Source organism: Haliotis rufescens, unplaced genomic scaffold (genome assembly GCF_023055435.1).
Source record: "Haliotis rufescens isolate VD_foot unplaced genomic scaffold, xgHalRufe1.0.p SCAF_7, whole genome shotgun sequence".
Taxonomy (NCBI): Eukaryota; Metazoa; Mollusca; class Gastropoda; order Lepetellida; family Haliotidae; genus Haliotis; species Haliotis rufescens.
In genome coordinates this window covers 20636669-20658114 of record NW_025964361.1, presented here as the reverse complement: position 1 = coordinate 20658114, position 21446 = coordinate 20636669, and the positions used below count along the sequence as shown (strand labels likewise).

General features: G+C 35.8%; 1 protein-coding gene across 2 annotated transcripts in view; it reads right to left on the bottom strand.

The window, feature by feature from the left end:
- LOC124139821 (AF4/FMR2 family member 4-like) overlaps positions 1-21446 on the bottom strand; it is a 151352-nt gene that overhangs the window by 64822 nt on the left and 65084 nt on the right. For both annotated transcript variants that reach the window (XM_046507173.2, XM_046507174.2), the window contains exons 7-8: positions 16714-16771; positions 1357-1405 (exon numbers count right to left, since the gene is read on the bottom strand). In XM_046507173.2, the coding sequence (XP_046363129.2) occupies positions 1357-1405; positions 16714-16771 (107 nt within the window). The remainder of the gene's footprint in view (positions 1-1356; positions 1406-16713; positions 16772-21446) is intronic.

Here is a 21446-nt window from a genome sequence, read left to right as displayed (position 1 = left end):
AGAAAATAACAAAGGTTAGAGACAATAACAATAAAGAATATTAAAGTATACTTAATCCTCTTTACAATGGTATATGATAAATGTATATTAAAAGCAAGTTTCTGGTAGAAAAAGTGCATCAAAAATGATAGTGTGATTTTCCAATAATACTGCCAGGGAGGCCAGTGTACAGGCCTTGTCAGTGTCAGGGACTGCAGGGTCTCAAGGGACATAACTCTGGGGCAGCCAGTGATGAAAGAGTTAAAACGTTATTGTTACATTGATACCGCGAAAAACAATGACATCCGTAACTATCACACAGGTTTGTGGGCAATCTGAACTTGTGTACTGCAACATCATCTTCCCTCTGCTTGGCACAATAGGTTATATATATTTTTAACAACCACAGTTTCATTGCTGTTGTTACTGCTTTTTTAAAAAAACATATATGACTGTTGGCGTTAGTTTACAGAACACAACATAACTACAGTTTCACTGAGAATTCAAGTCATGTTTCAAACCTCTCATTATAGAACATTTCACATGTTGTCATGGTAAGTATCTGAAGTAAAATAAAAAAACATGCAGAGAGTGTGAGTGTGCGTGTGTGTGTGCGTGCGTGCGTGCGTGGGTGCATGCGTTTCAATTTAATCTGCCACACTTGCATGCTACCTTCCTAATCCTACTGCAGGCAGAAGGATTGGTAAATAGACATTGACACCTGACGCCTATACAACTTCAAACTGAAAATAATGTGTGGGCAAAAGTACAGAAATAGAACAGAAGCATAATGATTGAATCACAGTGTCTCATACAATTTGACTAACAAGTTCAACATTTTAAAATCTACATTGATGTCCTGTGGATGTTATTGACCAAACAAGCTACATATCATATCAAGTCATCATTACTCAATTCTGATATATAACAGAAAAGCCATGGACAACAGAAACTAAGAAAATCTAACTCCAACCCCTATGATGTACTGCACTGTTAATGCAATGATGAGACCATGGACTGTAACAACAGACAAAAACATCACACATTTTCCATCATTTTTCTAAATATTTGGAAAATATACTGCAGACTAGCAATAGGCTTCCAAAACTTGTAATTATTCATTAAAATGACACATGATAGATTTTCTTTCATCCATTTACTTTACATGAATGCATTTTGATCCATTACATGAAATTACAAAAACATTTGACAGCAAGCCATTATCATGTGGAATGGACTTTTACCATGTTTATTTCCCTGAAAACAATGAGGCGAATCCCTAGGGAGAGCTGGCTGACAAACATAATGACCCTGCTGTGTCAAGTAGGATTTTATTGTCGTGTCATGTAAATATCAGATATTAAAGTTCATACATACTTGCTCTGTTTCACTGTCATCACTGACATGTAGGTCATCAGCAAGGGAGCTGAAACGAAAGAAATAGAACATGCAGAATAATTTTAAATAATTAATGTATGCCAGTTTGCTGTAGAAGATATTTGTAGAAGCTTCATTATACCACTGAAAGTCGATGACAATTTTTCTTCAAGATCTCTCTTTCTGTTCAATCTTGAAAAACACCCATAACAGTATCAACACAGAAATGTTAGATCAATCTAGTGATTAGAAACATTTGGATACAAATTTCCACTCATGTAACAAAATAGTCATAATGAGTGGGACAAGAATTACTGGCAATGCACCATGCTCAAGTGATCTGTTCATTCAAGTTATGCAAGTAATATATTTTTACTATAAAACAAATTCTTTTGAAGTCAGAACATCCATTCTCAACATATACATATATTATGTAGAGTTAGTACTCTTTATAAGTTTCCTTATTAGTGAAGACATTTTGTGCCTCGATAATTGGCTAATGCTCCAGGAACATTTGGTGGGACCCAGTTGACCTTCCTGTTTGTGTTATTGACAATGAAGCAATCTCAACAAATACTGGCCAGATACAAATGGATAGATATTAAAACAAACCATATAAATGTTTGTCCTTGTTTCAAATTGTTTTTACCCCTGTTCGGTCTTTCTAACCTGAAAATTAGCTTCATATAATACAGGTTATAAATCATAAATCTGGCAAAAGTATGTTTGTAGAGAGAGAGAAAATAATATTTACTTTCACTGACATTCTCAACAGCTGAAGCAAAGAGATCTACATTGTTAATTCAACTGTCCTTAAGCCAGTGCAAACAGAAAGTAGGTTAACAGCATTCATACAGAACCTGAACCTGACTAATATAATTGGTAGTGGCAAAGTGTCAACAGAGGAACACATAACATTCATTGATATGGGCTTTATATCACACTTCTATGTCAGACAAATTCTGTTGGTGAATGCCTATGAGACAGGAGACAAACAACCAAAGAAAATATGTATGAGCATGTCTTCTTTCAAAACTGTTCCCCTTCAAAAGGATAGTAATGAGCAGTCTGTACACAATTGGAGTCACATTACGATGTGTCAATTAATCATCAAGAATAGATCTCTGTCCTAGGTAAACACAGTAACTACAGACATTCAGAGTGATGTGAGTATAATTATGGGTCAAGTAACCATCACCTGTGGATATGATGGGCCAGGTATCAGAAGTACAGGGAAAGCTACATTTGGGACCCATACAGCTCAGAAATGGAAGGATCTTTAATAGTGCTTTTAGATGTATTTTGAGCCCATATACACAAAAATGCATTACATTTCAACAAATATGAGCAAGTAATGGTCAATAGTGGTTTTTTTAATACGGCAGCTGTGACCAACTTGAAAATCAGATTCAAAGCTCTTTCAACAAATGCAGGTGTCATCATTGGCAGCAACAAGGATGTTAGTTTCAGTTTCACTGGTTCTCTGAGGAGAAGATGTCTACAGACACCAATGCTGCTGGACGCTGGAGAAACAGACCATGACTTAAGCTCACTTGACTTTCAGTCCAGATCAACATCATATTAATTGATATCAATTATTCTGTTATGAACAGTGGATATCTTGAGCCTGCCCCAAAACGTTTGACAAATGAATTAAGTCTAAAGATAGGTTAATGGGCTCATATCTGCAAAATTATGGTACCATCAGGAAAAAGCAAGTACTATGACACTGCACAAGCATTTCTTGCAAGAAAAAGTCAATATTCTCAAAGTCTTGTGCAGAAGTCAATACTCAGTGATAACCATTGTAGAACAAAATAGGTTCAGTAAACAGATCTCTAAATTTGCCCATAGGGAATCACAGTAATCAATAATCAAAGTAATGTTTCAATAAAACATTCAGCTTTCCCTTGCCATTATCATTATCAGTAGGGCAAAACTGACAGGTATCAAATGTCAACTTTTAGCAAATTTTCATAATCACTGAAGCTGCAAGACAGTCATTCCGAAGCAAGACAACTTTACCTTTGCAAAAGATATTTATAGCTGAAGTGAATGTTCACAATGCATCATATATCTGCCTGCTCAAAGATGCTACTTTATAGAGGATTTATGTATGTAAAGTGTCTTCTCTTACAACATACAAGCTATGTTATTTGTTGTGGAAGTGATCCAAGAGATGTGGAACAGTGTCCACCCTATTATGTTACTTACTAAAATTGGGAATTTAACGTGCGCTTTCTGACATATGAGTATTTCAGGCCTGCAAGGCCATTTAGTGATTGGTCAAAAAGGGTATGTCCGAAACGAAAAGGTGCTTTTAGGGTTGCTTAATTTGTAGAACAAATTTGGAATTTTGAAATATGCCATGCATGTGGGGGTGGGATAGGACTAAATGGAGTTTTGTGAGTGTGTGTTTTTATAGGTTTAGAATTTTAGGATTTATTAACAGCTTGTTTGTTGTACTTTTTTAGATGCGGCGGAATAGGCCTGTTTTGATTAGATATATGCCTAGTGCTTTATAGGTTTGTAAGTCATTTTGGGGGTTTAGTAGCATTGCTAGTGTCATTTGATTGTTGCAGTTTAGTGTTGATTGGAATGTTGAATGCTGGTGACAAATTATGACTTGGGTTGGTGTCAGTATTCCATCTGATTGCCGTAAATCCAAGCCTGATTGTGGCCTGTTTGACCAAGCAACATCACCCCTTAACGTTTTTGTAGGCCAAAGGAAAGATTAATTTTGAAACAGAAACAATTCAACATATTGTCATTTTTCATTTTGTAACCACTGTTCCTGTTGTGTTTGAATAGGATTAGGAAAGCATACCACAAGCATGATGTGCATTTGCTGGTGATGTTGTAAGGACATAACAATCTCACTAACTTACAGTTGTTTGTATCCCTGGGGGAGCATGTCATTAACACTCAGAAAAATCTATTCTATCTAAGGATATTACATTACATATCCTGATAAATTTCTGTGTATCATAGTTTCTTCACATACAGTTGTTTGACATATACAAAACACTTGTTTGTATATGAATTGAGTAATATTCATGCTGTTTAGGAGAAGTCAACACTGCTTGTCATGAGGTGCTCACTGTGTAAATTAATGCTGAATGGTAAACAAGCTGTTGAAACTCTTCATGCGTTCTCCATCATGATCAAATAAGCTGCAATAGATATATATATGTGCAGGCAAATAGACTAGTTTTAATGAAATATTAATGATAAAAATCTACATGGATTTTTTCACTTCATCAAATTGCACTGCAGATCTGTAATGGTTGTTCTATTCATTACTAATGAATATGGTTTTTACTGGTTATGAGAGAAAAATAAAATAATGCCTGATAAGGGTATGCGATGTAACTGGTATACCGGTTTATTGCAATACAACCTTCAGCAATACATATATCAAATACAACCCTTGAGTAACAATATTTTCCGATAGCCACAGAAAAATTAATATACAATTAAAACACTATATCTACTATCTTGAGGTATTTGGTTGGACTGGACTCCTATTTAAACCATGTAAAGATCATATGCTTCACACTGTTTACATGAACATTCCATATTAATGCCGAAATAGGTAGTATCATTTATCCATACCACCAACCTCGCAATCTGAAGTCAATGAACATCAAACAGCACTAACAGAACATTTCTTGTTTTGAGGAGACTAAACACAACAAAGGAAAATCGTCTAGACTTGGTGAAAACTAGTTAGATCTGCAAGCAAACCTTGCTGCCTTAGGTACCTACTTATTTCTTAAAGCCAAACACCAGTGGCTTATACAGACTGTCAAATTAGTTAGACTGTTCCAAGACTGTTCCAAGTGATGTGACATTAGCATTAGTCTATGAAAAGGTCTTGCCACTTGGAGTCTAGACATCAAGATCGCCCTTTCATCCATCATAACTGCAGCAGCAACAACACCAGGAGACCAGAGAGTGTCATATATACTGTCATATATAACATTTTCAAAACAACTGTCTAAATAATCTATGCCATTGCTCTGTTGGCATGATAAAGTCAGTACAAGATATTAAACAGGTTATGTCATGGTTGAAAATGGTTGCCAAATTCTGTCTGCATTCATCATTACACATGGCAATGAAAGTAGGACACATTCATGCATAAGACATTACATATTGTCATTCCTGACATTTCAAACCTATCACGCATATCTACATCCGAAAATGCATAATTTTGGCAAACCAGAGAAATGTGTCTGGTTGAATTGGAAATTTGAAGAATTTTAACACAAAAATTATATTGAGGAATTTAAACTTGAACACTCATATTTTGAAGATACAGATCTACAGAAATGTGCACTAAGGAAAATCATAACAAGACAAATATACAATCATAATACACAAAAATAAACATCTTTCAAGGGACAATCCAGTGATTAATATCATGAGCATCGACCCACGCAATTGGGATCGATGACATGCATTAACCAAGTCAGTGAGCCTGACCACCCGATCCTGTTAGTCGCCTTTTACGACAAGCAGAGTCACCTTAGAACTGTAATGACTGTGAAAAAAAACAAGATAAAAAACTCATTTATAGTCTGTATATCTGAATAAATATATGAATAAATTTGTCAACTATTTAAAATTGAGCAGTAACTGTGAAAACCAAAATAGATAAAGCCTTACTCTGAGTGAAGCCACCTGGAAATATGGATGCAAATTGAAGGCAGGTTTACTATCAAAGAGTGCTGATGAGAAGGGGGACACCTGCTTAATTAACCACACTAATCAGAAGGTAATGTAATACAACATAATGTAGATCAAGGTCAAGATAAATTTTATCACCACAGTGGCACTATTTTAATAACATTCTTGTCAAGGCCTATCCCTTTCACAGCAGTCAATTCAAATGTTGAAAAATGTTATTATTTTTCTGCAATAACCGTTATTTAATCAGCTATGATATTGTGCAAGGTTTAGCAAGCTGACATGCTTTATGTTTAGTATGTTCATATAAATGGGGTATTCAATAGCACTATCTAATTTCATGTATTGATCCAAAATTCACGATCTGTCTCGGCAACGTCCCGTAATAAAACTGAAATCTTTGCAAGCGTCATATGAATTGTTCCTCAAAAGCCAATCCTTAAACCTTTGATTTGAAAATTGTTTGTGTTAAATGTCATCAAAAAAGTTTTTATGAAAATCCAGAAATATCTTACAGATGTAATCCCCATGTGATACCTCTGTTTTTTTTATCAAACATCGATTTGCAAGATGATTATAATTACCAAAGGATGTTTCAGAATGTGCCTCTCATGATGTCACAGAGATGAACAAAAACAAATTGGTACATGTTGTAACTGAAACAAGCCATGCTACAAAAGGAAATAAATCATATTGTTGGTACATTCCTTTAAAAATATGTGTGTACAAGCTAGCATATGAACCCATCTTATGCTATAGTTCATCATTTAATGTGTTTAATGCCAAACCTATCTTCCTTTGTTGTTCAATGCGGAACTCATCATTATTCCTGATGTTGGTTGGTTGGTTGGTTTGTTTGTTGTTTTAAGCCGCACTCAGCAATTTTACAGCTATATGACGGCGGTCTGTAACTAATCGAGTCTGGACAAGACAATCCAGTGATTGATATCCTGAACATCGATCCACGCAATTGGGATCAATGACATGCATCAACTAACTCAGCGAGCCTGACCACCCAATCCCGTTAGTCGCCTCTTATGACATTCACTGGTTGCTGAAGACCTATTCTACCCGGATCTTCACATGTCTATTCCTCATGTATGATAGTGGACAGTAATTAATCAAGTCGAGACCAGACAATCCACTGACTGCTGAACGATTCATGCTGTTGGGGTATGATGACAAGTCAAGTCAACAGGAGTCTGACACCTAATCCATTTGGTTGCCTCTTACAACAAACTTAGGGATTAATTCACACAGGGGCATGCCTTTTCAAAGTGTCATTTGCTTTTTTCACAAGAAAACTTATGACATAATGTCATAAAAACATGTTGTTAAGAAGAAATCAATGCATGAATGATATATAAGAAAGCCAAATGAATGCCTAATAGCTACATGTTTCAGCTACAAACTATGACACCTCACAGGGACAATATACAGGATTTACTTCGATGATAACAACAACAAAGATAACCAAAACAAAAGTCCTGTTGCATGTTTCTAGTAATCCTCACAGAAATGAAAGAGGCTCATGTGAACATTTGTTCACATGTTTGGTTGATTGGACCAACAAAACATCAGCTATGTGGATAATGTCAACAATCTGGGCCATGAAGGAACACTATGTTCACTGCCAGGCAGGGTTGTAGCTTTCAACTTGGACAGACAATATGACGAGCAAGTAAAGAAAGTTTCACGACAAGATTAATCAGTAGAATATCAGAAATATAATTCATCACCAAAAATGCATGCATATCACTTCAACCTAATTTATCAATAGAAATGACAAAGCAAAATATTTGAAGTCTGATCAATTATCACACTCATAATACAGTTTAATCATTTTGTGTCTGCAGCAATAGATTTTAACTGAAAACAATACTTTCCTATCCACATAAACAATTACATGCCCAAGTAACAGTAGATACATGCTTTGTGATTTTTGATATAAATATAGTCATCCTTCTCTATTCAAACAACTATAAACACAATGTCAACAAAGCAGTGCGCACAGAGATTGGTAGTGTATAGCGCAATAGGCACGCTGACATGTTGCTATTGATGTAGATAGGTATGTGTGCGAGAGAGCAGTGAGTTGAGAGCTGAGTAATTCACCTTACCCAAGGAGTAAGCAGTTCACATCAGGCAGCACAGCCATTGTAACAAGCGGTATCCATAAATTATCCCATTAGCCAATGTACGCACAAATCTTTGCACAAAAGTCGACTTGAGCTAAATTTGTAAACAACATCTATCTTCCAAATCAGCCATTTTTCGCCTGCAAGCAAGTAGTGTGAAAGATTTCAGCAGCAAATGCATGCAGATAGAGGGCTGTGGTGTTGGCTGTACGAAGCAAAGCCGGTAGCCCACCAGCATACAAGCTGCTATGGTATTGATCAGAGTTTGGTTGGCCGACCATGCACTAAGCTGAACTTCCCCCATCATACCAGGCACTGTGTCCACATAACTGTGTTTGCAATAATGTGTCAGACAAGCAGTGTGCCCTTATAAGCAGGGAAAGGGTCAGAACTGACACATCAAATTCTCTATGATGTGTCTAAAATTAAACAAAAGCAACAACACAAGTAAAAACAGGGCTTCTTATTGTAGATTTCCCCTTCTCCTTGAGACAATCCTGGTGTTACAAAACAATTCCAGAATTGAGTGAACAAAAAGGGTTCAGCATGACAACTATATTTGCAGTTGAAGAATGTCGCCATGTTAGTAAAGACATTAATTTGGATAAGTACGTTGCAACAGTGACTGAATGACAACTGGACAGAGCTTTAATGTGCTAATCTGAGTTGGTGCTGGTCTCTAAGACTGAATTCCATCACATATCTTTGCAGATTTATGATTTTGACAAAAATCCTTTCGTTTACAATTTTTATCTTCCATACATTCTTGTATAATTTAGTCTAGCTCATAACAAACTTTGTACATACAGAAGTTCCAGACTATTACATCAGCCTGAACTTCTCTTTTCAACTGTAGAATGACCAGCAATAGAAATTGGCACCAGTTCTCTACTCCTTGCCAAACTACCCAATAGTTGAGGTATCATAAGGACGAGAAGAAATTTGCCATATTTAAGGGGTTTGTTATGTGTCATCATTATAAGGACTAGTGGACTAAACATGTTAGTTTCTATCGCTGCTGGCCATTGAAATGTTTCACAAAGAGTAAACATGTTGCATGCCATCTGTTTACTTTTATGTAGGCTGTGCCCATGATCTGCCAGACACAACTTCAGAGATCTACCTCTAGCTCTCCCATGCAGCTGCAATACATGCCAAGGGAAGTAACTCTGAAGAATGTGAATGACTGAAGGTAAAGCAAATTTACTTCATAAATCTACTTGCCTGAATAACTACACAAATTGATATCATCATGACAATAAATTATTTCATTATCATTTCAATCTTCAAACATCTTCAGACAATATCTCTAAACATTATTTTGCTATGAGGTAATCCACTGTGTAGGGTATAATATAGTCAGTCTCCCAGACCCCAGAGAATAAATTAACAAGAGTTATTGGAAGATGACAAATAGCTCTGGCCCCCAAAATTCGAAAAAACAAATCATCTGACTGTTACTTTAAGTCCAACTTGATGAGAGAATTTCTATCTAATCTATGTGTCCATATACAAGAGTAGTCATGAAGCTATCAAAACAATACTATGTAATTGAGATTCAGAACTTTGTATTTCTATGTTGGGTACACACCACTTTGAACAGAGTCAAACTTATTGCCATGGAAACAGAAAAAATATATAAATTCTAAAAATCTCTAAATAGCTAAATGCACCAGTTGACAACCTGGTATTTGTGTGTGTACCTTTTAGTTTTTGAGATACGGTCCAGACAAACATACACTATGAACAAAGTCAAAGTCAATCTTGTTGCCAGGGTAACAGGAATTTTTTTTAAAAAGATTTAAATTCCTAAATAGCAAAAGGCACCACTTCAAGCCTTGATATATACATGTACCATGTTTGAATGAAATTTTTTGAATAGTTTTTTTAGTTCCGGAACTTGTCCAACTTGTTACCATGGAAAGAGGGAAAAATCAAATTTTGAAAAATAACTACATAGCATAAGGCACCACTTCAACCCTTGATCAATACATGTACCAGGTTTGGATGAAAAGTTTTTCAGAGTTATCAAGTTGGGCTCTGGAAACGAAGGCCACAGCCCCCTTATATGACAAAGTACAAATTGTTTTCATGGAATCCATGAAAAATAAAAATGGCCCAAATCCGTAAATAGCAAAAGGAACCACTAAAGAACTGTTTGATATATCTGCCAATTTTTGTTGAAAAATATTGAATGGTTTTTGAGTTGTGTTCTAGAAATTAAATGGTTACGGACAGACTGACGGACAGACGGAGAGGCGAGGCAAAAGTCCAGACTGCCTCAGCTCTAGGCATGAAATTTGGATTTATTGTTTATCCAAATGACGTGACATTTGGATTTATTGTTTATCTTGTAGATATATATTGTTAAATAAGACAACTTTATGTCTGGGACTAAACCTCAGCTGAGGCATAATAATAAGTTTGCAATAACTTAATATTTAGAATCTAAACTGATAACTGAATGTGTATTTTGATAGGCGAAGTGATGTAGGAAGACCCACATTTGCAAGTTTCCTGTAATGTACTATTTCGTCCAAGGTCATTGGCTCATGCTTCATATAGCTGTGGGTAGCTGGAAGCCATAACAGATAAGTCACTATCATCTAAGCATGCTCCACTGAAAACATTAGGAAACCTCAAACTATCTGAAGACACAAGCTAATTTGTTGTATGGAAATAATCATTTTCCCTTATCCCATTAATTCATCTGAGTTTTGAATTGCATATCAAAACTGATTTGGTTGTTAATACCTTTTCAAATTTTCTAAATTTAGCACATAACGGTTCTTTTGCTGGTGTTATTATGAAGAAAAAATCGATAACAATGATAAAATCAGAGTCATTACATTTTTATAGGCTTGCATGATGGGACAAGAATGTAAAAGTTGAAAAAGCTGTTTATGTGTAATTGGTTATTCTTCAGCACTAACTGTCAACAAATCACAGCTTACCTGGTAGTTGGTCTTCAGCGATTACACCAGAAGTAATGAATTCTTCATGAACTTACATTATAAAGCCTATTTGCTCGACGAATCAATAGTGTCTAATTCCTTTTTACTTTCATCTACAAAGGCCAACCCTATGGTGAATATGATATTGCTGCTGTTCCAGTACCTACACAATTTTGAAGTCGCACTGACACAGCATATTGAGACTTACTTTAATAAGATTTGTGTACAAGATTGTATCCCTGAGTTAGGAATATGTGTCAAATACATTAACATAACTTTAAATGCAAAATAACAAAAACATATACTGAAATATCAAACAATAATCATTATTAACAAGACAAAAACTAATACCCTGACTTCGACTCCAACATATTTCTAAGTTCAAAACATGAAAAAAGCAACATTTTCTCAGAAAATCCACTCATCGAAATCAAACTTTGCACAGCACCTCTTTTTGGTAAAGAAACTGTACCCCAAATTGGAAAAGAATCCATGAAGTAGTTTTTAAGGTTCTAGATCGCACAAATGTTGTAGTAAAAAAAGTCCACATGAATTAAATCATATTTCTTCAGGAAATACACATATCATGCTTGCACCTCTTTTCTATTAGTATCAAAACTGTTTTATCAAATTTGAAAGTAATCCATGAAGTATAGTTTTCTAGTTATAGGTCAAACAAATGTTTAAGTTTGTTTGTTTGTTTGTTGTTTCACGCCGCACTCAGCAACATTCCAGCTATATGACGGCGGGTCTGTAAAATAATCGAGTCTGGACCAGACAATCCAGTGATTGACATCATGAGCATCGATCCACGCAATTGGGATCGATGACATGTATCAACCAAGGCAGCGAGCCTGACCACCCAATCCCGTTAGTCGCCTTTTACGACAAGCATAGTCGCCTTTTACGGCAAGTATGGGTTGCTGAAGACCTATTCTACCCCGGAAAAATGTTAAAGTAAAAACAGTCTAAGTTAAAAATATGAAAAACACCTGTATGTTTTCGGAAAATAAAAACATTGAAATCACAATTCCCACTGCAAATCTATAAATAGTGTTCAAGTTTGAAAAGAATCTATGAAGCAGTTTTCGTTCGCACAAATGTTGAAGTACAAAAATAGTCTAAGTACAAAACAATTGGACTTAATGGAAAAGAATCCTTGAAGTCGTTGTCTAGTTGTAGGTCGCACAAATGTTTAAGCCAAAAAAATCGACTTAAATAAATGAAAAATAACTGTTATTTTTCAGAAAATCTAAATATTGAAATCAAATTTCACACTGCACCTCTCCTATAGGTATGAAAGTGTTCACCAAGTTTAAAAAGGATCTATGTACTTTATATGACCGCAGATAAGCCGAGGTATCAACTTGGTCTAGTGCAGTAGATAAACCCGACCCCCAACCTCAAACTACGTCTGTTCATGATCTGTCATCGGAAATAAAATATCAACAAGTCCGTATTGAATTACGCAAGTTAATTGAGCTGTTACACCATTGGTAAGAAAAAGTGTTTAATTGAATATCTGGACACATATTTGTAATCTACGTAATCTATTTTATCAATTTAAATCAAATGTTCATTCAATAATATTTACATTAATTTCAGTGTCCATCCGGTACTTACAACTTCCATTTGCCCCGTTCCATAAGGTCACTGACGTTATTTACAGCAACCATGATCATATTACCGCTATTGACACCTTGAAACGAATCTTAGTTGACAGAAAATGGATACATATATCATAACTTCCATACTTGGACTCGTTGAAAATAATATTCGTTGTAGTTTGATGATTAAATGTCAACATATTGTTTCTGTGATGGAACCTTAACCATGATTTGTCAAATTGTTCCATGCGAAAAAAGTGCTACTGCATACTCCAGGTTATCGTTATAATTATTTTGAAGATATATTGTAAAATCTGCAATTAAAAGAACACGATATCAGAATATATTATTCATTGTAAAATAGTAATTTTAGATGCTATTTTTTCCGATCATTTCATAAAAATACTTTTCCGTTATATTATTGGGAATGTTTTAAAGTAATCACCTGTAGATTGGGAGACGACCTGTGTACAGCTGATTGCTATTTACGGCTTAGTTTATGTGACAATACACATGGTAATCTTTATCCCTGCATATAAAATCATGCCTAGCATAACAAGAAATACAATTGAAATGGTAAATTATCATGTCAAGTGATGTTTAAATGCACATTTCACTTTTCATTGACAAAGTTTGTTTAAGCGTTGTTCATTCACCTGAAGCAATACGATGTAGTTCTTTTTACCAACAGAAAAAGAATTTGATGAAAGTGTCACCCATACATAAACCGACCCCTCTCTACAGAATCTTTTTTCTGGTCCTCAAAATTCTGATTATTTACAGTTATTTATGGTTATGTCTTAATGGCTAAGTACTGCTCAGCAGTTTTGTAGAAACAACCGAATATACAACCTCACAAAATGTGCACTGAAAATAAGCACTGATCATGTCTATCCTGGATACAGAAAATACATTCATGGGAATATAATTAAATTTTTGTGTGTTCATTGAAATTCCTGCATTCTGATTAGCTGAATTGGTGTTATTGCATTCATTTCCAAAAAATTAAGCCACGCCCATCTTATTACTGCGGAATGTCGGGGGAATTCTCTTTCTGCTCACTTGTATCATCATGCACATGATATTAAGCAAAATTCATGCATATTCATTGTCTAAACAACTCTTTGAGACCGAAGGCCGAGAAGGAATGAAACACCAAAGTGCAGGCTCACGCGTCTCAGTTCCACAACTTTCATGTCTTCAGGTTTTATTTCTAACTAGGATTTTTCCAACTGTGTCTTCCCGTTCTCATGGAACTAATGTTTGAATCTGGCAGTAACTGACCATGACATTTGAAAAAATTCGCCTTCTCTCGAACATATTTGGTCCGGTTCGTTACAGTCTGACTGTTGCAATTATTCTCGCCTCTTGCCTTGATTGACAGGTCCTATGAACTTTGTTTTTATCATACCCTCCGTTGATTGGCTACTGACTTTGAAGGCGTGTCAAGTTATATGCATAAATTAAACAATCACCTGATTCATGTCACCCCATAGTATGTATTCCTATACCAAGAATGTTTATCAATCTCGACATTTTTGTCTGCTTTGATATAAACAACTGTTTTGGGTTAAACTATTGTAGATAAAACATGTTTTCACTGTCGAATTTAATTATAAGCATTGACTGTGTATTTTTTTCGGTTCATTGAGGTATGAATCGAAAAACTGATGTGCAAACCTTTGTAAGAATCTGCTATGTGTGAAAACCATGAGCATTGACAAGTTGTTGACAGACCAAGTCTGGGATTTAGACAACCAATGGACCATAAGCACAGTTGAGAAATGCAACTTTGTACAATGAGTCCAGTGCCATAGACTTAGTCATGGGTATTGGCAAGACTTTCAAATTGCAATTTATTGCAATAATGATAAATGTGTTTCAATATAAAACACAATATATTGCATTCTTTAACCCAAAATTTGTTACAAACCTGAATAAAAATAACCCAAATGGATCTATACATCAGACTTCCCTCGTACATTTCTGACAACTTCGTCTGTCATTTGGTTGGATGGTGCTATGGTCTCAACACATGTGTAATATACAAATATAATATGCAGGGACCCATCTTCCCGAGGAAAAGTAGTTAACTGACTCTAAAAGTCCAGTTTCCAACCTTGCCGAATTAGACTGCAGTTATGGAGTTATATTTTGGCTGAACGAATGTATGCATAGTCCAATCAAAATCGCAAAACGAACTAGAGTGAGTGAGTATAGTTTTACGCCGCTTTTAGCAATATTCCAGCAATATCACGGCAGAGGACACCAGAAATGGGATTCACTAATTGTACCTGTCGGGAATCGAACCCGGGTCTTCGGCGTGACGAGCGAACGCTTTAACCACTAGGCTACCCGACCGCCCAAACGAACTAGACATCCTGTTCGTAAACAACATGGATTTCAATGTGCAGATATTGATCGACTACAGATGTGTCCCGTCAACTGGGCGTCGACAGATATTTTCCAAATCTTTTCTCGTTTTTAATCAAGGTGCTCACTTGACTTGATGCACTTGGCGAGGTTAGACACGTTTAAGACTCCATTTCGTTTGAAGCAAATGTAAGTGATATGAGAGGTGGAATCTGATTGGTCAATAGGAGGGACATAGAAGGGACATAACTTGTAATAGCCACAGGTAAGTAAGTCTCCGATCGAGCCTAGAAACTCCAGCCTAGTTCAGCAAGGGTGGAAACTGTTTTTTTAGAATCAGATAACTCCCTTGCCAACAAGATGAAAATATGCATGATTTTGAAACACGCAATATACCGTTACATTCCAAATATGCGTGACCAACCATGAGATAAGGGGGCCTTATGGGTGAAAAATCACATTTGGACTTTTCATTGTATCTTAATATTACAGCATCTTCGGAACACAAAAATACAATCCCCAAACTTCAATTCATATTTATTACAGAGATACATGATATTACACATATCAATCTTTACTGAAGTATGTTGACGTCTAATGTCTTTATGATGTCATAGCACTATTGTATCATCACACCCATAAGGTCCCTTTTCTCCCGGTGAATCAAATATTGTGATACATATTCATTAGTTTTTCAAATCAACTCATTCCCACTGTAAAAGATATGACTCTCAATTGCTTCATATTATTTCAATTCAATGGATTTTTTGGAATAATGCAAGAAAGATTACCTCAAATGGAGAAACAAATATCAAGTTCCTAGAATACAATTCATCATTTCAGCCATCAATCCTTTTCACTTTGATCCACTGACATTTCCATGTTTTCACTCCAACAACTATGACATTCAGTAATTGATACTTTGTGAAATGTTTGCAAAAAACCCTCTTATGTTTCGTCACAATTTTGTCAAAACACTCAAAAATCAGTAGAGCAACAACTTTCAAACCGAGCAGCAGAACCACCACAACAACTGCCTTACCGGAAGCAGCTTTAGTACAGTCCCAGTTTAACAACAATTACACACAACACAATTGATCAAACTCAAGGCTTGTCTATTTGATGCTATAAATAAGTTAATAATCAGCAGAGTGGCATTTTGGCTTTTGTGTTTAGTGTCAGCTTTTAAAATACTGAACATGCTACATGGTGGATCTTTCTGGCTACAAGCCATAAAGGCATGGCATTAACATTCATTACTGCAAAGGCTTATTCTGGTGTTCTGAATTAAAAGAGCTAGATACAATCATTTTTTTAACCACATAAATACACAATAACTTTTTTATTTTGAATAATACACAAACAAATGGAAGAGAAAATTATATCAGCAAAATAGGATGCTTGTGCAACAAAAAGAAAAAGGCTATTTTTCCTCACTCAGTCCAAAAAGCTGTAATCATTTATCCACATTTTGAAGGGATGGAAATTTGATTAATATTTTCTTCCAAACATAATAGTTCGGGATCCCTAGCCAAACACCTACCATGTCACATATCAGAAAAACAACTTGTAACAAATGTTCAAATTACTTACTTTTCTGACAGCCCAAGAGAAGATACTTGTGACTTTTCTTCCTCGTCTTCTGGTTTTGCTGAAAGGACATTGGAAAAGAGGAACCAATTAGAAGGAATCGCTTTACTTTCATAATGGAAGTGTGGTAGGTAAAATGGAAGTCTGACATCAATAGCAATGGACAAGGAAATCAATATCACGGCCCACATCCAAGAATAGCAAGCAGTATATACCACACAACTCTGAAATTAAAAATTAATTTTGCTGAGTACAAAGATTCACTCTTGACATGAATGTAATAGAAAATACAATTGTATACTGATGAAATTTGTTGCTAACTGACAGAAGTTTTATGTGAAAAACTAACAAGTAATAATTACTCTTATGCAAGAGAATTCTGTTTTTATCATCTATAGGTGGCATTTATGCAAGGAAGACCTGAGCATGATGACAGCTGCAGTTGGTTGTTAGGTAAACAGAAAGTGTAATAATGGACCAACTGTTGCATGCCCAGGTGTAACAAACCATCCCACAAGTCCCATTCTATCAATCACATCAAAAGCATCACTTTGTTGTGCACCACAATATGTCCATCATCTATAAAGAGCTACTGCTTGGGTGATACATCACTGTTCACACTCATTCCCCATGACAGTTCCAAGCCAACTGTGCGACAAAATGTCAACAGAAATCACTGCACTGTCAATTAATGTGTATCATGCTCATTTCACCAAACAAAACTTGGAAATCTGTTTCAGAAAAGTATATAGCCAATTCATGACTAGTTTACTTTGAGAAGTTAAAAGGTAGCATTTCCCTATACAGTCAAGAAAACTCATTTTTTGTTTTAAACAAATATTTGAAATTAGCCTATAATGCTAAAACTGCTTTGGGCAGAAGTAAATACTTAAACAGAACTTGTCAGTTTCAGCAATCATAATTAACTGATGATCAACGGAAATTAGTTCAATGAAAACAACTTATCAAAGTGAAAAATGTTTTTTAAAAAACTCCAAATAGAGAGCATACATTCCATACATCAGAGAAATACATCAATGTGCGGATGATTCACAGAATAAAACTGACAAGGACCCACATACAGGCTTTCAATAATTAATCAGTACATAATATTCTGAACACATCACGCAAAGTAAACATAAATTGTTTTTAACTGTCATTTTACATTATAGTCAGTTGCACACAAGCTGATAAAGAGTGTGAAGAAACTATAAGAAGCCATACCCCATCTCTAGCCTATCAAAGTATACCTCAAATCAATATATCGATGTCAATATGATGCTGCTCAATGTTCCCTTTTTCCGGTGTCTCACTCTCCTAACTCCCCATTTACAAGCAACTAGAACAATAATTCATAAATCTATGGAGCCAATTCTGATATTTTGGCATCAATTACCTTGGCAAAAACAGGTTTATATCAATGTTGATTTGTACAGCACTGCCACAAGGCTCTCACATTCATCAGAATGGCATGTAATACTACATTGCATAAATGATTATAAATAATTAATGATGAGACAGAAATTGCTGTCACAATGTCAGTGGAGCTGGACCAGGCTTACTAAGGCTATCATTATGGTTCAGAAGAACTTGGGAGCTTCAAGTAGCCATTAGCAAGAGTTATCTCCCTTCCACCTGATGACAATGCAGTTTTGATTGTCAGTGTAGCAATACTAGCATCAAAGTGGGACTTACTGCCAAAGTATCCTGAAAATATTATTTGCAAATGGAATGCTACAGTCAGACAATAAGTAATTTACACTGGCTGAATCCTGTTCTTGTCTGTCTGGAATATTGCAACTAATGATTTCCTGGCTTCAAGGACTTGTCATGCAATTGTATGTTGCAAAGTGAAATTAAATAGATGTCTGAAAATCTTAAGGAGCTACTTTCGCTTGACTTAGTTTGAATAAGTCAAATATTCTTGAATAATTACTGGTATATCTCTGCTACCATGCCAGCAAAATTCCAATTTGATCACTGTGCATGTCAAGTGGTTAATCATAGACCCAACAAGTTCTTACAGAATCATGACAAACAATCCATTCGGACGGTGACAGCCATGAAATCTGCTTCGATGGTCACCCATACACTTAAAATCAATTGCGACCAGTTGATCAATTGTTTATTTGGGAAAGTAATTCTCATTATAAGAGAAATATTGGAAAAATGAAATGGTGAAAAGGGCAGAAAATTAGAAAAGAAAAGACAGATAAACTTGCAAGTGTCTTGAGCAATGTGTAGAATCCTACTGCCACTTTTGCATTTTCCTGTATTGTACTGTAGGCATCTTTCTGCCTTGGGAAGTTTTACTTTTTCTTTTTCCTTGTAAGACCTCATCCCGGGTATGAGGTTTTACTTTTTCCCCAAAAGACCTGGTATGAGGGTTTTTTTCCTGGTAAGACCTGGTATGAGGTTTTACTTTTTCTTAGTAAGACCATGAAATTTCCAAAGAAAACGTCCAATGTTCTAAAATCGAAGACAAGAAATGAAAGTTTTCATCATGGATGACAGGAATCTAACCTACAAACTCACATATCATGTTTAGTTTTGTAACCCACTGTTTTCCTTCCGAGCCACCAGGACAGTTGATGAAAAGTTGTTCAAATTTACATGTCATGAAACCAGTTACATTGTCAATACCCTCTTGCCTCGGTCTTACTTCCTTGACCATAACCTCAGAGTCATGCTTTATCCTTCACAAAGTTTAACCACATCTATCAGTGAATATTAGAAGCTGACTAAGTAAGCCATTCTTCATGCGCATCTAATGAAGACACTCTATGACAGACAATCAATACACGGCAAACTCGGTTGTACACAGGTTCTGCGTGCAAGTATTCTTGTAAACAGATATTGATGGCATTTTCACTGACATGAAACTCATCCAAATCTAGATTTCTCAATCATGACTTGAGAAAATTAGAATAATCAAAGATGCCATGCCAGTATGTTTACGACCTAACCTGATATACAAACATAATTAAATGTAACAGAAACCTTGAGCTAGCCTTAATTAGGTCAGGGAAGCTAATAACAAGTCAGTGATAAGCATTGTTTGACAAATGTACAATTATAACAGTCAATCTTGGCTTCATTAACAATGTCGAAAGAAATTCTACATACACATTGAAAAATGACACATACAAATGATTATAAATACATTCAACATTACACTTATGGATGTGATAAATGAAACACAATGCATCAAAACTGAAATTAGTGAAAACAATGAATAATTCATTTGCTTAATCATTTATTAGAAAAAGAAGACATGGTACTGAATCAAATAATGCAAATTATGCACACATAAATCAGAACTGTCCCTTATCAAATCTTCACTTCATACCTCCAACAGTAAAGTTTTTGGCATAAATCAGGTCATTCACAAACTTAAATACCCTTTCCTTTGTCGTCAATGGTGTTTCTTTCCCTATTCATTATCCTGCCTCAAAGCCTCCTTAATCCAAGCATTCAAGCCAGAGAAGTCCTCAGTATCAATATTAGGCTGTGCTCAGTTGGAAACCTACCCACCTACACCCCCCCCCCCCCCCCCCCCCACACACACCCACAGACACACACACCCACAGACACACACACCCACAGACACACACACACACACACACACACACACACACACCTACCCACCCACCCACCCACACACACACACACACACACCTAATCTCTCACTCACAATGTTGTACTTAAACCAAATAAGCAAAGATGCTTTAACCCTCTGGATGCCGAGTTTTTTTTCTGACGCACATTTTCCTTAGATCGGAAAAGTGAAGGTTGTGCGAGAATTGCGCTCACGCGGCACTGGATCTACCTCTCGCTATAAACTTACGCAGAGGTGGAGAATATTAAATTTCCTATTTGATGGTGTTAACTTAACTGCAAATATTAAACCGTTTTTAAAGAAATACGCTTCTAAGTGTTGTCCGAGAATTTATTCTGCGTTGAAAAACAGTAAATTTCTCCGCTTTTTATCGTACATCGATAAAAGTACTGTGCGACGATGTTTTTTATTGCGAAGCTTCACGGAAACTGTCAGCGAACAAAATACTGCCTAATATCTGAACGACATAACTATATATGAAATGGAGTTATATGCGTATGTGTAACGACATACATTCAATGCCAAAAATAGCATGCCGTAAATGACGAAAACTGATTTTTCTCTATGACGTCAAAAGGCGACAGAGAGGTTACACGTGTACAAAGAAAAGGGGGCATAACTCCGCTATGCTTAGCACTAGGTTATTGTAACTCAGGTCAATTTGTGAGAATTAGCTGTGGGTAAGGACAATGTATTTTCTTTGTGTTTCGTTCACGAGGAACCAAACTATTCCAACACAAATATCGATATTGAAACTGTATACGTTTTCTTGTAAATTAAACACACAAGAAACGATGAAATCGTACTTCATAAAAAAGAGGTAATAGAGAAATGGATGGCCCTATCTAACCTATAACTTAGTCCTTATATTCCAACGTTCTCCTGAGTGTGTAAGTGTAATTTGACTTATGGTGCACCATTATTAATGGAGCACTAGCTTTATCATCAAATGTAGTGAAATACCCCAAAATAACACCATTCCTTTTGACGTCGTGGCCGGTTTTATGTCTTTGATAACGTCGGAGAAAGACGACACTGGTATTTTGATTTATATATATCTCCCCTAATTTTCGTTCATGGTTTGGAAAATCTCGATGTGTAAAACGGAATTTGACGC